This window comes from Lichenostomus cassidix, chromosome 2 (genome assembly GCF_008360975.1).
Source record: "Lichenostomus cassidix isolate B80296 chromosome 2, HeHo_3.0, whole genome shotgun sequence".
Classification (NCBI taxonomy): domain Eukaryota; kingdom Metazoa; phylum Chordata; class Aves; order Passeriformes; family Meliphagidae; genus Lichenostomus; species Lichenostomus cassidix.
In genome coordinates, this window is record NC_139482.1 from 109,488,326 (window position 1) to 109,511,841 (window position 23,516).

At 39.7% G+C, this 23,516-nt stretch overlaps 1 protein-coding gene across 23 annotated transcripts in view; it reads left to right on the top strand.

Annotated features, from left to right (window-relative positions):
* DTNA (dystrobrevin alpha) overlaps positions 1–23,516 on the top strand; it is a 220,283-nt gene that overhangs the window by 117,477 nt on the left and 79,290 nt on the right. For all 23 annotated transcript variants that reach the window (XM_085052775.1, XM_085052776.1, XM_085052774.1 and 20 more), the window contains 2 exons: positions 6,502–6,569; positions 12,414–12,494. In XM_085052775.1, coding sequence (XP_084908901.1) covers positions 6,503–6,569; positions 12,414–12,494 — 148 coding nt within the window. In that variant the 5' untranslated portion in view covers position 6,502. The remainder of the gene's footprint in view (positions 1–6,501; positions 6,570–12,413; positions 12,495–23,516) is intronic.

The window sequence follows — 23,516 nt, forward strand, 5'->3', positions numbered from 1 at the left end:
ACTCTCATGTTTTCTGTCTCAAAATTATGCTTTTTTTTTGAAGTGATTAATCCCTTCACACTTGTTTTTTGGACCTGAGAGATAAGATTTGCATAGCATAAGTTTACTTCAAACTTCCTTGAAGACTGCGTTATGGAAATGAGTTGCAGTGGGTGCCTAATATTAGGCATTTTTGACAGTTTTCCACTAAGGATACAGAAACTCCCAAAAGGGGAGTTGATGAAAACTGTGTTGGAAAATTCTTTCTTAAAAACAAAACCACATTTCACTAGAGGAATAAATCAAGACAGAATTTCAATTTTTTTTGGTGGTATTAAAATTGAAAAATACTACAAAAATGAAAAGAGTCAGACTTTCTGAGCCTCATGTTGGAGATGAACTTAGCAACAGCTTTTGTTTTCTTTCTTCACTGTAAAAATCTCATCTAGATAAAATACAAGCACACTTGGTAACCACAGTGCAATTATACCTAGCCTCAGGAAAGAGCATTGACCAATTTTATTACAGTGCCAAAGATTAGTCCTGGAATGTAAAGCTGAGAGAAGCCTATTAGAGACCTGCTTCATTAGAACATGTGGAACAAGACATTCATAAGGCACCAATAAATCCATTAAGGGGAAGGGGGCTCTGAAATGGCCCTTCAGGACTTTTATTATTAACTACGAGGATTGCTGAGGTTGGTGACGTCAGAAGTACGGTTTTAGCCAACATTCCCTGTCCCTTTTAACTCACTGTTCTCCAGTCCAAATTCACTTTGAAATAAGCAGCCATAACTGTTCTAGTTAGCTGAGCAGAATCTACCTAACTCAGAGAAAATAGGAGAAAATAAAAATCAGTGGAAAATCTCCTCTGTTACATTGCCACGAATCCTGCCTGAACACAATCCTAGATGTTGACTGCAGCTTTTAAGTTCCTCATAAAGTCACAGTTAGATAGACTCTAGCAGGCTCTTTTGTTTTCATAAATCTAAATTTCTGGTGCTGGTAAATCCCGAAAAGAAACAGCAGTTCGTTATGTATGGAGGTCATTTTGATAAAACTGTCCCAAGCAATGGCAGACAATTAGCCTGTGCTGCTGAAAAATGGTACTGTTGTCTTGTAAAAGCTGGGTTTAAATACTGACCAGCAGCATAGAAAATAGCATCAGATTTGTCAACAGCATAAAAAATAGCCACTGAGAAACCAGCTCATTTCTCTGCATCCTAATGCTTCTAATTCCCAGAGATACCAAAGTGAATATCATTTTATAGAAGAAAAAAGAGCTGTCTATATCAGAAGTTTGAGATTTCCTCAGTAGGGAACTACAGACTGCTGAGATAAAGGATGCTCAATCCTGGTTGATATTTTCTACCAAATGGTGGTACTCTTCCCAAAAGTGATTTTGAGATACTCACTGTTGGGTTTACCAGTCTTGTGGTGTAAACTTCCAGCGAGAAGTTGGCTCCCAAAACACGCCCTAGAGCTTCAGAGCCCCAGCATGCTCAGCTGGACAAGACAGAGGCAGAGAGAAGTGTTTCTCTTTTTCCTCTGTCCCTGAGAGGACAGAAAAACTTTTGACAGAAAAACAACTTTTATCCAGCCTGAAAGACTGTCAGAAGTGTCACTGGCCAGGATTCAGAGCCTCTTTTTTCAAACGCCCAGCTGCGTCACAACCATCACATGGGACTTGATAAATTTTTCATGCCAGAATTAATCAATTTCAGCGGGCAGTTTTCCTCACTGGCATGTATCCTGCCTCCCTGGGGCACTTCATCTGTCACAGACAAACGCGTTGGGGATTTGTGGGAGTGCTAGTGGGGTGGCTCTTCTCAGACCCATCAAACTGCGTGTGTGCATGTCAGGTTGGGAATTTCTGAGTCTCTTGGGACATGTGTGGGGGTTTCCAGAGGGGAGTGCCTTCTCCAGGTGTATAGGCAACTGCTTCTTTTGATGGGGTCATGGTTTAACCCCAGCTGGTAACTAAGTCACATGCAACTGCTTGCTTATTACACCACCAGCGCCACCCCCAGTGGGAGGGAGAAACAGAAAAAAAAAGGTAAAACTCATGGATTGAGGTATAAACAGGTTAATAATTGAAACAAAGCAAAATATCATAATGGTGAGACAGAGTGAGGTATACAACCCAAGATAAACAAGTGATGCCCAGAACAATTGCTCACCACCCACTGACCAATGCCCAGCCCATCTTGGAGCAGTGATTGGCACCTCCCAGTCAATTGCCTCCAGTGTATACACTGGGCATGATGCTCTGTGGCATGGAATATCCCTTTGTCCAGTTCAGGTCAGCTGTCCTGGTCATTCTCCCTTCCAGTCATTTGTGCACTTGCTCACTGGCGGAGCCTGGGAAACTGAAAAGTCCTTGATTTGGAGTAAGCACTACTTAGCAACAACTAAAACATCAGTGTGTTATCAACATATTATCAGACTGAATCCAAAACACAGCACTGTACCAGCTACCAGGAATAAAATTAACTATTTCAGTCTAAACCAGGACAGATTGGTATTTTGAGCTAATATTTAAATGTAGCATGCATTCTTTTTATCATGCACAGAGATAGCTCAAGAAATGGAAATGTAATGGAAATACACTACTTGCGAAAAGAATGACGTATAATGAGGTTTAATAAAATACTTTATTTTCCCTATAAATGCTAAAACAAGAAAAACACTTATTTGTGAGAGATCATTGCAGTGCTCATAATCTATGCAGCACAACAGGAAAGATAAATGAGACATTTAGTTCTCACCTTGTGCATATTTTATGGTATTCCCACCCACATTTTATAAACCAGAAGAGTATATTAAAAAATAGACGAATTATGCTTCTGATACATAAGCACGAAGATGAAATTGTAGTTAAAATAGTTCCAATCAAACTATATTCTTCCTTTATTTATTCTTTTCTTTCTAGCACTACTAATGTCATAAGTTTTCAGCTTAAAACATGGGTAAAAATGAAACATTCACAGTATCTTTTTCAGAGGCTGGAAACCTCACACTTGAAATGATTTCTGCTTTGGAATGTCTGTAATATATTGAAGCCTTAATACCATGCTAATTGGTACCTTACTAATTAGCTCGTGACAAGAATTTTAATTAGATGCACAATAGGTGTTCTTACCTGCAGTGGAGGAGCTATTTCCCAGGAAGAAAAGTGAAGGCAAAAAGATAGGGAAAGGAATCCACAGAAGACAAATATAATCTAATCCCTACTATGAGAAATTTATACATTAATTAATGTTTTTCAAAATTATGTCTCTGGAAATTTATTCTGTTTTGTAAAGTACATTAAAGTTTTCTTTGTGATTTGTTTTTCTTCCCTGTAGAAGAAGTTGCACCTTTTTTTTCTTTTTTTCTGTGACTTGACATGTGCTGTGAGCAAAATGATAAATACTGGAACATGACTGTAGTCAGTTAGCTCAGGGCCAACCCCAGGGACTGAGGTGAACACATCACGGGCTCAAAGCTGGAGTCTGTAATCTGAGTTGAAGAGCAGAGCTGTGTACCTCTGAGCTGGGTCACAGGGAACAAGGCTGAAATGGGAGATGACCAGCACCTTGATAATGGCATTAGTTGGGCTGTAGCACATTCCAGAGTTAAAAATGCATGTGAAAAGCTTGGAAACACAGTTGAGTGAATTCCTGTCAATGGCAGCTCAGAAGTACCAATACTTTGGTAGATGAGCATCATCTATCACTTTTCTTCTATCAGGAAAGATATGAAAGAGGGATAGAATGTATTTATCTAAAAACATTGCCATCACTAATGTTCTCATTAGCTTAATAGCATTTGCCCTGTTACAGAGAATTTCGAGATTGTCATTTGGGATGAAGGCTATTTTAAAATCTGCAAAATATCTAGTGCAAGAAGAGTACTAAAAACATAAATATGGACTTTCTTCCTTCTCCAAGGAAGCCTGAGTTGTGTGTTTATAAATATAAAGTTATTTGTCAGACCTGGTAATCCCCATAAGCCCCAGCAGTGAAAAGGGTGATTCAATTTCAGAAGATAATGGGACATTCTGAAAAATGATTATCAGGTCCAGGGAACATTTTTATATGAGGAGATATAAACAGCAAAAGTAAAGGGAGGATGAATTGCAGAAAACAGAAAACCAGTTAAAGAATTATTTTCCCCCCACTAAAGGCCCACTTTGAGAATGGGCTTTCTGAAGAAAGTGGAAAATGTGCTGTGCAATTTGCATGATTTGAAAAACACTTTTTGGTACCTAGTTTTGACTGGGAGAATTATTCTGCATGGTGAATAAGGTCACAGGTGAGCCATGTTCCATGCTCTGCAAGACATTTAAAAGCAATAGCTAAGGAATATTTTTCTCCAGGTGGCAATATGAGAGAAGGGAGAATAAAGCTGCACCCCTTATGTTTCCAGTAAAATTTGTAGGAATCACTGTGAGACTGTGATTATTTCACAAATGTTAGAGAGCACTGGTGAAATGAAAAGAGCAAATTATTTACTGGAGAAAGATGTGTAAGATTTAAGTGTCAGTTGTGTAAGGAAACAGAAGATGATGTCATCCTTTTGCCAAAATCAAATTAACCCAATCTCGATCAAATAACACAAATAGTATGTGGTCTGAAAACAAGTTGCACATTGTTTGTGGAATAATTCTGAATACAGGAGAAGTCAGAGAAAATTACGATGGCCTATAACCAATGCTACAAACAATAAATATTAATCAAAAATTGTGTTTGCTCTGAAGTATTCACTCAACTGCCTTGCCTAGTAAAAGATACTGTCTTTTCAAAGGGCTTTATTAACCCACCTGTCCTACGATATCTGGTAATTTCCTATGTCAGATTTGTTTCATTAGAAACAGAAAGGAGTGGGGAACTCAAACTGGTGTTAGTGGAATTATATTGCTTTTAATCTTTTAGGGGCAGATATTTAAGGCTGATTCATGTAAAAAAGATACTACTTCTTGCTGTCTAATTAGGATGCTGGTTGGGCCTGGCATGTCTTGGGTATCTCATTTTGCAGGGAGGTTTGAGTCTTCCCAGACACCTCCAAGCTAGCAAGACGTGAGCTATGTCCAGAGCAGAGGCTGTGTGACCACTTCTGTGAAGCACTACACTGAGACTGTTATCTCTACAGAAAGGGAGGATATATTAGCTCAGACATAATTTCGTGCTAGACACACATCCATATCACTCCCGGACAAATGAGGGCATCAGGGTGAACTTGCATATCCCTGCAAAGGGCTGCGTCCATACCCTTTGTCCACTTCCTAGTGGGACTGCTGCTCACATCACAAAATGTCCACCATAGATAGCATTTCAGCAGAGTCTTTATCAGTACTCTGAGAATTGAGTAGGCTATTTGGAAAAGGCAATTATAATGTACCACCACTTCATTTGAGCAGTGCATTTTGAAAGGGGAAAAAAACTCCACACAACAAAACACCTCTAATGTGATTGCCATTCTTTCTTTGAGAAATAAAAGGAAACTGATTTTCTAACTTGAGTTCTTTGGTGATAGTAGACTTCAGCATCCAGTACTTTTGTCCTTCTTGTTGTATATATATAGAGGTTTGTTATGGCATATGGTGCAATATTTTTGATTGCAGGTTTATACAGAGCATCTCCTTTATAACCTAGGGAGTCTGATGCTATTTTACACAGTCTAGCTGACATGAGGATGTAGACTAAATGCAGGTTAGAAGCCCTAACCAGACTTGGCAGGCAGGAGAGGATATTGGTTCGACAGGGTAATTACCCATAGGAAGTGGTGATGCTGACACTGGTTTTAATTTTTTGAGTGCTGCTAAAGATGTTTATCTTTACTCTGAAGGCTTTAGTCTTTTGTGGTTTGAATGTTGGCTGTGAGAGAAGCTGTCGCTTTTCTCTGTGCTCTATCCAGCAGTAATGTTCTTCAAAATATTGGAACGTTTTTTTTTCATCTGAAAACCTAAGGAAAATGTATTCTTACTTCTGAGCCTTTTTCTGAAACTCATTTAATCAGAGACATACTGTCCTGAATTTGAATGAACATTGGAAGAGTGTTTGCTTGGGTAAATAGCATGTATTCTTTAGTTGCTGTTGTTTGGTGGTTTTTTTTCTCCTCCACATAGAATTGGCTAGAACATAGTTTTCTAGACTATAAAATAATATCCGAATCTTTTATGATTTCTTCTCTCTTACATAATTTAAACTGAGGATTCCTTATTTAAGAAAACCTAAAATGAATTTCAGAGCTTGTGTTATGTAAGCCAGTTAGTTACATCAAGCAGAAAAACTGAACACTGCCTTTGGGAGAGAGGGGCGGGGGGGGAACAAATGCTGGAAAGCAGAGTCCAGGGAATGGAGGACAATTTGGGGACCAGGTTCTCCACAAACTACGCCACAGAGAGGCTGCCAAAAGGCATTGGATACATGTGGAGCACCAGTCAAACCCAAAGGTTCTTTGGGATCAATTTTGGATGCTTATGTACGTATGTTCAGTTTGGGAATAATACTTAATGTTTTCACGTGATTTTGTCTTCCAGAATGATTGAAGATTGTGGGAAAAGAGGAAATACCATGGCAGAAAGAAGGCAGCTGTTTGCAGAAATGCGTAAGTACTTCCTGGAAATGTTTTGCTGTGATAGACCAAGCCAGTTGCTATGCAGTATCAGTAAAATTTATGCAAGCTTTCCACCTCAAATCTCCATTGCACAAATGAATATCATGAGACCAAAACTGCACAAAAATGGGCTGATTTGACCAAAGCAGGGAAGAGGGATTTTCTACATTAGATTTTTTGATTGAATTATTTTAATCAGTAGCTTCTTAAGACATAGATACTGCAATACACAGGTTGCAATGATGAGGATAATGGTCTCCAAAAGCTACATCTTCTATTGGAGATATCTGTAGTGAGTTGACCCCAGCCAGCTGCTAAACTCCTGAACAAACACTTGCTTAATCCCTAACCAGCCTGCAGTGGGATGGGAGAGAATATAGGGAGAGCAAAAGCAAGCAAACTCATTGCTTGAGATAAAGACAGTTGATTAAGTGACAGAAAGAGAGGGAAAAGAATTGCAACAGAAAGCAAGAACCAGTGGTGCAAAGGTGGCTATTCCCCACCTCCCAAAAGCAGACCGATGCCCAGCCAGTCATGGAGCAGTGTCTGCCTTGGAAGAGAGAACTCCCCACCCCCTTCTTTCCCTACCCCAGCTTTATTGCTGAGCATGACATTACATGGTATGGAGTAACCTTTTGGCCAGGTGGGGACATCTGACCCTGCTGTGTCTCTCCCCAACCTCTTGCCCATCCCCAGACAGCCCTGAGAGGGGACAGAGTAGGAAACAAAAAAGCCTGGGTGCTGTGCAGGCACTCTTCAGCAATAGCTAAAACAGCAGTGTGTTACAACACTTTCTAGCTGCAAATCTAAAACACAGCATCATGCAGACTGCTTTATAGAAAGTTAACTGCATCACAGCCAGACACAGTATAGGGACTCATGTACTTCACCCCACTTCAGCACGTTTTTTATAGTTCCTAGTGAAGTTCTGTGCTCCCTGCAGGATAGTGTGTCAGGGATATACTACACCAACAATGTTCCTGCACTTCTGACAGTCATCTCTTACTTCTTTTATAACCAATCCACTGTTTCTCCAGGAAATTCTATTACATATCAAGTCTGAAACTGTCACCCTATTACTAGATTTACCTGAGTTTTGTGTGTAATTACTAAGCTTCTTGTTGTTTGTCCGCTGCCCCGTAGTAAACAATGTCAGAGCATCTCCCTGATCTTTGGTGGGAGACTAAGATGGGGATTACTGGGACTCAAGTTATTGTGTGTACTGAAAGGCCAGGTGGGTGCTGGTGAATTCAGTGTGCTCAGGACTGTTCCCCAGGGGTGAACCCTACATCTGACTTCTCCAAATTAAAGACTTCTCATTCAGATGGCCTGAACCATCTTGAAGATAAACCATGAACCATCTTGGCTCATTCGACAGTGTCCATTAGCTCTGTCATGCCCTGTAATTATTTTAGTGTCATGCAGGGCTTGCACTTGTAACTCATGAATATTTCTCACTGATCTTTTCTGTCTGGTGACCAGTGACAGGACCTGAGGAAATGGAATGAAGTTGTGTCACGGGAGGTCTAGGTTGTATATTAGAAGAAGGTTCTTCACCCAGAGGGTGCTGGCACAGTCTCCCCAAGGAAGTGTTCAGTGCACCAAGCCTGACAGAGTTCAAAAAGCATTTGGACAATACTCTCGGGCACAAGGTGTGATTTTTGGGATTATCCTGTGCAGGGCCAGCAGTTGGACTCAGTGATTCTTGTGGGTCCCTTCCAACTCAGGATATTCTATGAATCACGTCTCTTGTGTGCAACATTTAGGACCCCTGGAGGGAGGTGTTACTCTTTGGCCAGAGTCAAAAAGTATATCTGTCCATTATTATAACATACTATAGTTTTAATTAGAATTACAGAAGGGTCTTGAATTTTTTATTAGCTGAAGTCAGTCGCACAGCTACCATTAACTTCAATTAGTTTGAAATATTCTTAAAATGCTTAAGACTTTGCTGTGAGGATTTATTGTTTGTATCCACAGTTTTGAAGGCTGTTTTGATGTTGAATTATTTTGAAGGAGTTAAGGAGGCGTTGGGAAAATCAGCAGTTGGAGGCAGAGGAGGGACTGTTTTCCTGTATTGCACACCAGTAGTTATAGTCTACTATTTTTTGCTTCCACATTTTAGTATTTTGGTATATTTACTTGAGTCTGGTTTATCTCACATGTGTGTCCCCTTTCTGTTTGCCTTCCTCCGTTCCTCCACCTACTTCATGTGCACACAGAGAACTGGGTGTTCCAGCTAGGTAAAAAGAGGGGAAAATATTAAGTCTTTGTGAAAAACTAAATGTATTTTAGGCATATTCATAAAACACTGAAATTTGCATTTTGAGAGCCCCTCTGTGTGTGGAGGGTGTGCTTCACTGATACAGAAGTTCATCCTGGTGTTGCATTCAGGTGCTCCCAGCTGTGTGCAAGCCCACATGTTTAACGTGTTTGACAAAAGCCATGTGCTCCAGATGCCCTATATACTGTGGGTCATGTGAAGCTTCTTAACGTTCTGATGGACATAAGACTGTGGTAAAAAGCTAAACTCCACAAGCTGTGAATATGAGAGGAAGAAAATTTGTAATATAAAGGCTTTTGCCAGCAGTCTCAGTTCTTGGGACTTACATCTGTAAGTCTATGATTAAAACCCCACAATAATTTTAGAAAGTGGGTCATGTTCCAGACTACACAAGATAAAAAAGATAAAGAAAAAAAAATTTTTTTTAAATCCAACTTTTCAGGCATTTTTAAATGGGAAGTTGGTCCTGAACAAGAAATAGAAGGATTTGATTCTGACTTTAAATTTGGACCATTGTGATTTTCCCAGTATTTTAAAAGGTCCAGTTCGACCTTTTTGTTTCCTTTCCTTCAGAAGAGGCATCCTTCTACTTCCGAATTACAAATTTTTGCAAATTAATATCATAATAATTATCACTTTCTGCAGAATCCTGTGGTTAAAGCTCAAGTTATGTCTTATAATTCAAAATGCTCTAGTGGATATCAAACCACTAGGTCTGAGTGTTACCTTAGTCTTACCTGACATGCCCAGGTATACCCACACTGATGAGGAGTTCAAAATGTACATCACTGTTGTGCTGCCAACACATATTATCCAGCAAGAAAACAGCCAAAGCTTGCAGCATGTCCCTTTGTTATTTTTGCAAACTGCAAACAGTGTTACATGACATGAGCATAGTCAAAGGAAATAGTGAGGCACTGCCAGCAGGCAGAAGGAAAGAGAGGCCACTGGCAATCCTGTAAGGAAGTTACCAATTTGCTGTCTCATTTGCCATGCTCAGTCCTGCACATTTTTCCAGCTGTTTCTCAGGACTCTCCATCATCTAAGTGATGGCACTTTTCTGCAGAAGTTACTTGACAAATAGATTTCTGACTGTGGCAAAATGTGAATCATGACAAAATTAAATTGTCTGTTCCATCAGCAACGCCTGCTCCCCAAATAATATCAAAAGATTACCATCCACTGCATGTGCAAATAATTAAAAAGAAAAAAATAGCAACATTGCCTACAAATTTGTTTGTTTAGGATTAATACTGCAACTTCAGAAGCTCAATGAACCAGACTCTCACTTTGCTTTCATTCTTTAAATCTTGTTAAAAGCTTGATTTTTTTATAAAGGAGCACTGGAAGTTTATTGGTAGCTTTTACTAAAGTTAAGAGGGGAAAAGTTACATTCATTTTATTCATTTTTTCCTATTAAAAAGGAAAAATTTAGTGTTGCAAGCATTGTGCTCCCTTTCACCTGTAAAGAAATTTTCCAAAAGATATCAGTGAGATACTAATGGAGAAGGGAAAAACCTGTATAATATTAACAGTGGAGGATATGATGGAAAAAACTCACAAAAATACTTCCCATAGCTGATATTAAGTAGTTAAGGGTAATTTCTCCCAGGAGCAGATGGTGTTAAGACAGCTAACTGGCAAAAGGGAGTACCTGGGAGCCCTGGGAAGACAGTGTGGGAGAATTTGGTCAGGAAAAGAGGAGAATCTGGGGAGAATAGAGAGTATCATTCTCATTTTCATCTCACAGGTCAGAACACATTTGAAAAATTTGTGTCCAAAGGGTGACATTGTTTAAGCAAGTGTGGGTGAACAATGCTGCCACAGGCAGAATGGAAGCTTCAGGCAAGATTTATCAGGGAAGGAAGCCCTCCCATTGAGTCACAAGGTGCAGAAAAGATCCAGAGAGGAGTCTGGGTAGAGCTTAATCCAATCCTAGTCCCAGACTTGGTCAAGAGTTTATGTCTTAAGGATTATATAGATGTAATTGATATTTTATATTACTTCATCCTGCAGAATTAAGGATAGCAAACCAAATACGTTTCTATGAATAAAATAAATATTTATTTAAATTGATGATAATTATAATAATTAAACTGAAATATTTTAATCAAAATTATTTACCAGACAGTATATACAGTTACAACTATTAATATAGGGTACTATTTATTAAATAAATTATTTCAAAGCTAGCTTAATAGTTATCAATTAGATATTGATGTTACTCAGCAATCTCAACACCATGGACAAATCTCTTTCACTCAGCCTCAAGGAATAACCTTGAGGGGGCATCCCCACTCAAGGGAGGAATTTCCACACACATATCCAGAAGGAGTGTGTTAGAAGTCCCTGCCATTAAAAAGTGGGAATGGGCTTTTATAGTATAAAGTGATTGACTGTCAATCAAATGCTTCTAGGCTACACATGCCAGCTCAGCAGCTTTGGATAAGTTATCAGTACTATCACTTGTTGCTTCCTTTATCAGGAACTTTGTGTGCCACATCCTCACCAGTGCTGATGAGGCAAGACTGTCAGGCAAGACTGTTTTTCACATCTTCTGAAGGTTTAGCTTTGGGATTGTGGAGTCACACTGGTTTCAGCATTCTGAGACTATGCTTGAGAGCAGCATGATCCACCTTCTCCATCCCTCACTGATACCTTTTGCAAATAGGAGAAAACTTGGGCTGTGTTACCCCCACTTAGACAGAGTGTGCTGCTACAGATGCCGACATGGCCATATGTTCAGCAGTTCAGCTGAGAAATCTTAAAGAAAGCATTTAGGAAGCTTATGTAAAAGCAGGGCTGGATTCCTCTCCACTTATATCCTGACTGCACCTGGTTTGGATGTGTTTGCTGGACCCTGTGCCAGGCTCTGCCCCCATACTGGCCCCTGTGTACTGTCCTTGGATGTGAGGTAGCTGCCAGTTAGTTTGTTCCCATCTCCTGGACAGCTGCTTTGGAAATATTACCAGATCTTTAGGTTGCAGCAGCCAGGGCCAAGCTTTGTGTGAAGCATAGAGCTGACCCTCTGAGATCTCTGTTGCAGAGAACATACATCCACAAAATGGAGAAAGGCCTCACACCTCTTGCATTTTCATTCTGCAGATTGCCATAAGTGTTTATGTTACAGCATGGTATGTTTTCTGATTTGGTTTGCTGGTAATACCTCGTTCTGATATGGCATGTCAGCTAAAGATATTTGTTATGAGCTTTTTTGTTAAATATTAAAATTCAACAGAGGTTTTCCCTGCTGTTGGAGCCTGGCCAGCATGTCTTTTAGCCTGCAGCTTGACCAGATTGTTCTTCAAAGTGACAGACACAGTGGGCTGGCTATTCCTTGCCTTCCTTTATAAAATTCTTTTAACACTGTAGCTCCTGACATTCCCCTTCTTACTCCTCACTCCTTTCTACTCTCTCTGCAAAGGAGAGAGCCTTGAAAATTGTTAAACAGAGGCAGCTCATGTGTCCTCTTTGTTCTCTGGCTTCCCTGCGAGCAAAGATACGCACAGGTCATATTCCATACAAATGTCACCGTTATTCTCTTCCACTAGGGGCTCAGGATCTGGATCGCATCCGTTTGTCCACCTACCGAACAGCATGCAAGCTTAGATTTGTTCAGAAGAAATGCAACTGTAAGTATGCCAGCACTTCTTTCACCTACCATTGTTGTGAGCTTCCCACTGCACTCCCTGGTCTGTCCTTTACACCACTGCCAAACTGGGACTGTTTGATCAGGCATTGCAAAGGACACTAATCAGAGTGCCTGGGCAGACTTCAGGTATTAACCTGTGTATGTAAGGAACTTGCCTCAATTATGCCAGTGATTCAGTCATAGAAGGGTGGGTCACGATACAGTCCCACAACTTTCAATTAATAAGTATGTTAACTGCATTCTCCAGTTTTCTTGTGAAATAGCATTTGTGGGTTCCAGCAAGGCCCTACAAATTAAATGGGTTTATAGCAGCTCTGTGAGAAAAAATGTTGATTCCAGTCCTTTTCTATTTAGGGTGTAGCAAAGTAAGTGCAATGTTGGTCAGACCCCGTTATTTCCAGAAGACCAGCTTAGGCACAGCTCTTCTGAGAGAAGGAAACTGCTTGTAATCTCTGCATATCTGTCTTACTCCCTCTAGGTTTTATTGAGAAATTTTCCACTTCATTGGTGACTTTTTTTAACTTTTCTTCTGAGATTCAGTCTTTTTTCTTTTATGGCTGCGTTTTCTATTAGCACAGTTGTGCTGTGAACTTTAAAGGGGAAACACATATAAAATCTGTAATGGAGTGTATCCTTTCTTCTCCATCGAAAATAGTACACAAATCCTTAGAAGGGCAGGTCTGGATATATGTGCTTTACTGGGCCTTTTCAGACCAAGTTAAAAAAAATCCTAACCAAGGGGACTCTTGTCAGCGGTAGCAGTAGGGAGAGGACCAACACAGAGAAAACAAGTGGGTTTTAGTTCTCATATACAGATTAGAATGACAACCTGGCTATGCTTGTGCTATGCACAGTGGTAAGTATGTTAAAAAATGCTCACTGTAGTGATTAACCACCCTGTTAAGTTCCTGATTTTGGGATTACATCTGTGTGTGCTACAGAAGTGTTAACTTACTCTGTCCAAACATAGTGGAGAGGCCAAGTTGTGATGCAAAACATTTTGGAGAGTATTTCCTGTGTTATTAGCCATGGAGCTGATTGTTCAATCACTTCTGTAGCACACTTTTCTTATTTTTTATATGTCCTTAGGTGAAGTATGAATTATGAATTTGGTATCACATTGTAAGCAGGCTGCCAGACACAAAACACAGAGCGGGTTTAGCACCTGCCCAGCAGCCAGCTTCTTCCGTTCAGGAGCAAATGTGTTGAAAGACACTATTATGTTGCATTCAGTTGTTTATTTTTTGCAATCTTATGTTAAGGAGGATGACATTTTCACTTCATTTTCATGGGAACAGAATACAGTAGTCTGAGGTGACAAAAGTACCCAATTAAATGGACAGTGATAGCAAAGTCTGTATGCAACTGCATGCAAAGCAAAGGAAAAAACCTAAGGGCTAACAATAGCCTCGTTGCTGGAAGTGTATATCTGGCTTAAAATATACTGGTTGTTAGTCTTAATTTTGTGTCTCTTATTTATCAGCTGCGATCTGTTTTTGTGGAACTGTTGGTTCTCTTCATAGTGAATTAGTGCACATGTCCTGCAATTTGCCAGCTTGTGCCAGGTCACACATGGACAGGGCTTAGCTTCTGGTCTCCATTGATAACCTAGGAGAAGTATTTTGCTGATCTTTTTTCAAGATTTATACTGGATCAATCTCTTCTGAAGGGGAAGAAAAAAGGAGAAACTTAAAATGTCATCCTAAGAATTAGGTTCTGTGCAGTTTAAGGAAAAATGCCTGCTGTTCTGGAACAGGCTGGATTGTGTCTGTCTTTTCACCATCAAGTACAGTTTTGTTCTGGTTGTTTCAAGTAGATTGCTGCTCTCCCAGATGGCTTTCTCTTATCAATGGGAAAAAGAGTCATTCATTCACTTGACTGGTATCCAAGCAATGGCTGTCCCAGAAAGAACTGCTAAACAGAGCCACTTACCTGAGCACTGCCCTTGAAATGGTTAATTTCAGACCTCTGGATCATGTCAGCTACTGCTTTGGGGTTTTTTTCTCCCTACAGAAATTGTCATTATGCACCACCTAATAGTAAGTTCATGAGGCAAAAAAGAAAAGGGGTCATGGGGAAAAAACCTTTCTGCTGCATCTGAGCTGTTTCATGTAGGGTAGAATATAACAAGAAAAAGCTCAAAGACAGTTCTGCTCCACTCCCAGTTCCCAGCACCTCCTGTCACTCAAGCCATCCTTGCCTTCTTTCAGCTGTGCTCTCCTGCCCTGCCCTGGCACACTAGCCCAGACTTAGTAGGGAAAAATTGCTTGGAAAGACTATTTGAGGGGTTCTTTTAAAGAGCTAATTTAATAAATTGCAGAGAGCTGCTCTTGGCTACAGGCTGAAGGTGCATGAGGATGGAAGCAGAGAGCTGCTTTGAATGCCAGAAGTGTTTGTTCCAAGGGAAGCAGAGCAGAGGCTTTATTAGCACCATCTTTTTTACCCAGAGGTGCCCATTAGCATAGGCAGTCATGGGATATCGTTTAACAGGCAGCTACACTTATCACACACAGTGCACTGTTTGTTTCTGCCTCCTTTAATGCAGACACAGACACAGGTTCATCTCCTGGCCTTCCTTTGTGGATTCTCTCAATACAAAAGTGGTTTTTTTGCTGAAACCTTCAGCAGGCTGGGTTTTACTGGCAAAGTAGGCAGTGTGCAATGGGCAAAAATCACATTCTAAGAGCCATTCTCTTGCAGAGTGTCTCCTGAAACTAGTTAAACTATCTGGGCAAAAATTATAGATAATGTGACTGTTTACCATCTTTTACCAGAATATCACTACATGTGTTGTACCTTTAGTACTAACTCTGTTGATCAAATAATTTGCTTTGTGGAATTATTTCATTTTCATAAGAAGACTTCTTGGCAGATATTCAGCCAACAGTCTTCAAATTTGCAAATATATGTCTTTCTGATAATTTTATAAAACTTTAGGAAAAGTACTCTGTGTGTGGAAAGTGTTTCTTTCACAAAAATGTCTGAGCATTTTAAAATACGAATGAGTATGAAAAATTATTATCAGTCATTGCAATTATTTGTCAAACAGGATAGAATTTAATCCAGTCCAGCCTCATTCTTCAGAAAAGCAAGAAATTCTTCTTAAGAACTCAGAAAAAAGTAGATGAATTTGAAAAAGCTCTGATGCTATCTTTCAAAGAAAAATTCCTGCAAATTTGAGCATTCCTCTTTACCTAAGTTAACACTGCAAATAAATAATAGTAACATTTTCAAATTAATCAAGACAAATTTCTGCTATAATCAAGGAGGGAGATGGAAAAACTACAGGTGAACACCGTGAGGTCTGAAACAGTCACAGAACGTGAAAACCATATGAACCAATGTTGTTCTGACCAAGTCAAACATGAGGGTATTGTTCTTTACTTTGCTTCCAGTGTATTGGAGCAGGTTTTGGAGCATCCGATGTTCATTCTCAGCAAACATACTCCTGCTCAGCTCCCCTTGCTGCCAGGAAAATGCTGTCCTGGCAAGGTTGACTTGCTGCTGTTTGTCCATGGCATAAAAGCATCATAGGCTTTCTTAAAACAAGGATGAAAGACCAGTGACAGCAGTTAGACATACCTCTGGACATTCACCAGTATCCAGGAACCACCAAAACCCACAGTTTATAGCTATCCCCAGTGATCATGTGCAGTTGATTTATTTTAATACTTGGTTCTCAGTGAATTCATTAACATGCTAGATGAAATACCATGTTCACATGCAAATTCCCTGTGGGGTATGGTGACAGCCAGGAGTGGGACATAACAACATGACATAATCAAAGCTGTTATACCATTAAACATCACTCACTAGTACAGAACTGTATGACTGGAAAACTACTGCTGTCCTTGATAAACTATCCTAAATGTGCTGAGATCATTCTGTGGCTCTGGCTGCAAAAGCAGATTTTGCTGATTTCCCTAGATCAGAATAAATCATTAACAGTTGAAAGTGTGAATCAAAAGCTGTTAGTGATAGTAACATGTGGCTTAATTAAGATAGACTAAAAGAGAGCTTGTTTTTCCAGCAGTTTAATCTCAACACCTTAGGGTTTTGGTGTCTTTGTTTCTCCCTTTAATATTGTTCAGTGTGAGTGGCCTTTTTTGGGGTTTTTTTATTCCTTTGGCCTATCCAAGTTGTGGTAAACTGTTTCCACACAGGGAACACAGCTGCCATGACTGATAGAAACCTTGTGTATGTCCAAGGCAGTCTTCTCCACCTCCACCTGCTCTTTGTCCTACTTCCTCTGGGCTTGTGTAGTCACAGCTGAGGCATGTAGGCATGTCAGCTTAATCTCCATACATGCTTTTGGGTGCTTCCCTGATCTGATCTGCCTTTTTACGTTTGTTTTAAGTCAGGAAAATTTCTCCCCTCCTGAAATACAATAATTTCCTAGTGAAAATGAATGTCAGTTATTGTAAATACATTCTTTTTAGATGCTTTCCTTAAAGCATTGTCTTTTCTGTCTGTATTCTTAGACCTCTTGTAATGCTACAGCAAGCTGCTGAAAATGGGTTTGTCCTAGAAAATGACAATCTGGATATGAAATGATGAGATTAGCCTGTATGAGCTACTGGCCGCCACCATGATGGCAAGCACTTTTAAAAAATTATTTGATTTAACCTAAATAAAATTACTAGGGTTTGGAGCTTGATTGTATTTTCTCTGTGGTAGGCTGACACTTAAAATACCATTTTATCCCATCCCATTCAATGTGCCATTCACCACAAAATGAAAAGTCACAATATCTGGTACTTGTAGTAAAAGGAAAGGATACAAAAGTCTTGATTCCACACTGGAAATGGTGTGGACATCCAGGTTCAACTTTCTCTTCTGCACTAGAAAATCTGCACTGATCTTACATATCCAAAAGAGTTCCCTAAACACAAAGCTAGAGGATATTCACTAGTGTTCCAGTCTGTCCTGTTGATGTTTAACCACCAAATCTTTCATCTTTACGTGTTGATTGATTTAGGACCATTTAACTACTTCTCTTTACTCAAACAAGACCTCTTGCCAGTGTAGTATAAAGACATTCATCCTTTGGCTCAGTGAGTATTGATTTTCTCAAATGTGAAGCAGAGTGCACAAGAAATGTGCAAAGGTGCAAGAATCCCATGAAGATCCCTGCAATGGCAGGAGGCATTCACTGTCACTATCCTACCTTTTACATCTTGAGAACTGTAGAGTCCGTGCAATTTTGTGCTTGCCTGATGTGGCGGGGTCCAGGAGGGCGGCAGAAGCTGGCAGCCCCCTAGAATGGGGTCCCTGGGCTGCTTATCTCCACCAAATTCGGGGCGCGCGGCTCCCGGGGCGCTCTCAGCATGGCGTGGGTCTCGTAGCCACAGAAATCCAGCAGGAAACAAAGTAAGACGTAGGAATGAACTGGACCCATCTCTGTTCTGCCAGGGAGGTTTATTTGAGGTAAGGGGAGAGGGTTGCAGGGAAAGGAGGGGGGGGGAAGGAAAGCAAGGATGGGAGAGGGGCAGCCAGCTCAGAGATGAGGCCTCGAGTGGATGCACACATGAGCTTATAAGGGGAAGGAAGGGGGCAGGGCTGGCTCTCTCTGAGCCAGTCCCAGGAGGAGGAAGGCAAGACTGACAAAGGGTACACACCAATAGGTTTCAGGTACAGCAGAATGCATATTTCAAAATGAACCAATAGCATGCAGAGCAGGGAAACAAAGGAAGCCATATGGAAGCCTAAAGAACCACATTGCTACACTTGCCCTTCTTTTTCTCAGCATGGCCATCAGAAACAGAGCCACCAAAGTATGATGATTACAGAATTTTTTTAGATTACATACTTTAATCCTTCATCAATCCAGGTTTCCATGGTTAGTGCTCTGTTCTCATTGTTGGGTTTTATCCTGTTTTTCATTTCATCTTGGAAGCAATAAAGCACAAGATAGTTTCAGGCTGGGTCACAGAGCAATCAAATTGAATGACAAGCAGTGTTGCCTACTTGAGAAGTGCAAAAGGTCTGCTTGGCTGCAATTTGAAACAATCTGCCTCTTGAATTTGTGATCATGGCATTCTAATATTCTTCTAAATCCCAAGTGATCAGTATTGTATGAGATTTGCTTAAAATCCTATCATTTGGAAAGAAAATCACCATTTTGCATTCTTATTTTTGTTCTTCTGTGTTGACCATTCTGTGCTGACCATCTTATTTTTGTTCTTCTGTGTTGGATATTCTATGATCTGCTTATTTCTACTACATAAATGCAGAGGCTGGAAGTATTTGTCGTGTTCTTTGTCTTCTATTTTAACAAAAAACAGATCATACAAGTTCCCTTATAGTGAATGACATTATTCACATGACTCCAAGTGATACAGCTTTAAAAAAAAAAAACACTCTGTATCACAAGAGTCATGATACCATTGTGTAAGTTACTAATTCTGATATCCTGCAGTATTTGAAGAATGGAAAGAGAGATGAGTTAATGATTTTAAAAACTTTTTTGTTCCTTTGTCTTCACCAACGACTTGGAGACTAAATGCTTCTGGAATTGCTAGTACTGTTCCATATGGGTTTCCAGGCAACTATGGAAAAAGGATGCATATATTATACATTCTGCATTATGCATCAATTATTTAATCAAAAGTTCAAAAGGGCTTGATTTAGCATATTCCCTGCAGACAAATCCTTAGTCTGTAAGTGTTCACTCAGAGCACAATATTCTGAAAATAGGTTCAGATTTTCTTTTCCCTTCAACTGTAAAAGTTTATTAATATGCTTGACAATCATAATAGCTGTCAGAGAGCTGGCATATAACCTGTATATTTGGCATGTTCATTGAGGGACTGCCGTTCAGCCTTTTTCTCAGTGTTAGCATGAAGTGTACTCTTGTTATGTAAGAGGTTTGTGTTATCTCAGATGTCCCTGAGTATTTGCTCTTAAAGGCTGCCACTGCAAGTCTGTCTCATCCAAGAATGAGACAAGAACTATTAGTGGGTATTTGGAATTAATTTTAATGTCAAAAGGAGTGGAATGAGGATATCTGCCTTAAACTCTTACATTTTCAGTTGCTTAGAGATTGGTTTTTCAAACATACCCATAATCCCAAGTGGCTCCTGTTAAAAACAGGAATTGCAGAAGATTGTCAGCTAATATTATGTTGTCCTTTAAAGAGGAAAATGACTGAATTGGCTTTCTATAAGTCAGAAGTTGACAGACTCATGGCCTAGGTCACATCACAAGTATACCTACATGGTGCCCTCTGCTACACAGGTGGCACAGCTCTGCCTGAATGAAGACAGCTTTTGTAATTGGATCATAGCTGAAAATCTCTTCTTCCACTGACTTCCTGAACTCTGTGAATACTGCCATTGACTGTGCTATTTCTGATGGCTTTCCTGATGAACATGTGAGGTTGGACAGTCTGTTCTGTTCCCCGCTCATGTCTCTGAACATCTGCTCCTGGTAATAGGCATCACTCACCTTTGTCTGGCAGCCTTTGGCTTAGTTACCTCAGGCCAGAAAGTTTTTGTATTGTATTTCACATTGGTCCACCTAATAAATACTTCAAGCAAAGAAAATAAATTATTATTATTATTATTATTATTATATTGGTAATATTGTAGGCAGTCTAAAAATTGCAAAACATATGTAGACACACTGCTTAATGGAAACAAACCAAGACCTTGGCTATTACAGAATCACTGTATCTTCTGATTCTTCATGAGAGTTTTTTCTTTTTACCGTAATGTTTTTCCCCTCAATCTGTAACTGTGTTTTTAAGTCTCCTTCATTATTTCCTTGACACTTCTTTAGCTTCATGTCATTATCTGTGGCATTTGCTTTATCGCTGACTTTTCTGCAACCCTCATTTTCTTGTCTGCTCTCTCTTTTCCTGTTGTTCACTTGGTTCCGAGAACCTTTTTTTTCAGGCAAACCCTCTCTTACACTTCAGTCTTTGCTCCCTTTCCTTGGGCTGTTCTGATCTGTCCTGTTTGGGTATTTTGCTGGATTTGCCCTGCTGTCACTTGGGCACCTCCATAATGTGTCAGAGTGCATTAAGCAGTGTGACTTAATGCCTGTCACAAATGGGTCATTCTGTCAGGGGTTTTTCTGTATGACATCCTGTTTATGTGGAAAGGGGGAAAAAAGTTACAAGTCGTCTTTGGAGCAGATATCAGTGAGTTTGGTGATCATGGTCCTTTGTTCCTAAGGACCTTCATCTTGAAGCCCTGAGTCTCCATTCTGGACTCGAAGCACTTAGTTTTGAGGAGTCATGCATGAGCTCAGTCCATGTATACATGTTTTCCTGTCTCCAGTAACTTTTACAAATAAGCCCACTGTGGAGCCAGCCACAGCCAGTGGTGAATGTTCTCAGCAATTATGGGCTTCTTTATGATGAAGACAGCAAGTAGTCCCTAGAAGGGAAGTCAGAATGTAGGACCTGACATAATTTTTATTATGATTTTCTCCTCCTGTAATTCCCAAAGAGTGTTTTATTCCATGCTCATTTGTTTTCAGTTACATCAAAAGTCAAGTTTGTGTAATTCTAGCAATATAAATCAACTTCATAACACACAGAATATTCAGAGAGAAGCTTAAAACTTAGCCACGATATCATATTTTTACTGTGCCTAGTTTGATTTTCTGTAAGTCTTAGTGGAAAATTTCATACAGCAGGTATCTGGTATGCTAGGACAAATTGTGAAAACAGAAGATGTTGGCCATAAAAATAATTTCCTGCTTTTATAAGTGTGAAGAGACTGCACAATATAATGTCCTCAGTGGGTACTGTTATTAATACAGTTCTGGGTCTCTACACTATGAACATTCAGCTTCCTGGCATTAATGTTTGTGATATACAATGGCTTTAGAGAGGCCATTTTCCTTGTGCTGAATCAAGGTATTCCCAGGCTGAATTCAGACTGAATTGTATCTGTGATATTATTTTTGGCTGCAGAGGATTTCTAGCAGGGTATTTGCAAGCAGTCTTTGGCCCTTTACTGAGAAGAGTGTGGGCTAATTCCATGAGAAGTTCTCTATCTGCTCAGCCTCTTTGGTTCATGTGGATGGATAGATGGATGTCTCCTTTCCTGACAGGGAGTAAATTGAAAGTAACTCTTTTGAACTCATTGTCATCACTATGGGACAAAGGAAAGAATGAATCAGTCTCTCGCTGTGTATTGTTTGAGGAGGTTGAACTCAATTTCTGATAAATGAAGTTGATACTAGTATCATACTGCATCTCTTGTAAAGGTCCTGATCTTCCCCAAGTTTAATTTTCCACAGTTCATTCATCTATATTTTGCCTTGAAACTCCTTATTTTTTCTTGGATTTGCAGGTTATCTTTAAGGACTGTGTGTGTAAAATAAAGGATGACAGATAAGTGGCCATGTACATCGAGACTCTTACTCCATCTAGGGGCCCTGACAACATCATTAAAGAGCTTCTGTCACACATAGGGAGAAATATAGATGTGCAAAACTTCACCTAAATCTCACTTGTCTGTCATTTCACATTCTGCAGTTTTGTTCCCTTTCTCATTGTTGCTGATTGTCGAGCTATGTTTGTATCAACTTGAGCTTTTCTCCTTGGCCTAGTCCTTTTCTCCTCAAGAGATGTAAAGTTTTTGAGCATGGCATTTTAAGGGGACACACTGCAGTTGCCTTCTGGTTTGGGAGTCCTGGTTACTGAGGGAATCAGCTGGGGTAGCAGAGCACTGACCCACTCTTGTAGAAGATACTGCTTTGAATATGAGTAATGTCAGGAGGGCAAATCTGGAAAGAGTGTGTGAACACAAAGCCAGAGTTTAGTCAAATATTCTGTATAATTTCTCTGAATAAGATGCTGTCTACTCAAATGAAATTGATACCACTAAAATGGATATTCCAGATACCAGGGTCCAGGGTCCATCTTTCCCTCTTTCCAAGCTAATTGTAGCTCATATCCCACAGGATTTTGGGGCAAATAAATTGTGTTGTTTTCAAATGGAATACGTTGTTAAATACCTATGAAAGCTTGAACCTATGACAGTAATTAGCAACTTGATTACCAGTCTCAGCAAAAGGTTAAAGATCATTCTGAACTGTCCTTAGGGCTTCAGGGGAAAGGTGCTTTGTTCACCAAAGAAGTCCTGTATGTCACATGAATGTCCTGCTTCACAGCAGTTCTCTCACTCTCAACAGCTGAAGTTGGTACTGGGATTTTGTCCCAGAAACCCTCTGGATTGAACCAAACTCTTCAGAAGAGAGAAGCATATGCTAAGTCTTTAATATGTCTCTTCTACTCTGGAGATGAAAAATGCAGTTGTGGTATCAGACTGTTTACCCAAGCATTAAGTTCAGCTTAAGAACTTCTGTAATTATTTTTAATAGATGAAAATGTTATGGGTCAAATTCAGTCCACATTACATAAGAAAATACTTAAATTAATAGAATTAGGATCAGGTTAAGAATTTGCATATATGTAAAATATCACATCTTTTATATTCAAGAAAGTGCACGATTCATCTTTCATTAGTATTCTGTACCTTGTGTTGCAGTTTACAGTCTGGCCAACCCTAAATTATTTAAAAATAATACTACAGAAAACAAAGTAGCCATGAATCACACTCTGAAAAACAGGATATGTGCCAAGGAGGGTTTTTGTTTTCAACCAGTTCTAAATGTATAATAGCTGTTCATTCTTTTTCATTGACCTTTGTGATATGACTGAACCTTAAAGGTTGATAATGTAATCTCAACTTGTTTTCTGTAGCCATTAGGCAAGAAATGGTTGTAAAGAACTGTTAAATCACATTTTCCTTTATCATCACAAGCTATTTTTTAAAGGAAAGAGGAATTAATACGAGTTTGGGGATAAAACCCTGTATCCTTAAGCTGGTAACGTGCACTGCTTCAAAATTAATGAAAAACATAACCCAATTTTTTAATATTTGCATTCACTCTACACTTGCTTGTGGCTGGTAACAGTGCTAAGCTGTAGTCCTCTTGTGGCATGGGGAGTGTTTTGGGGGGCGTGGTGGGAGCTGGCAGGGGT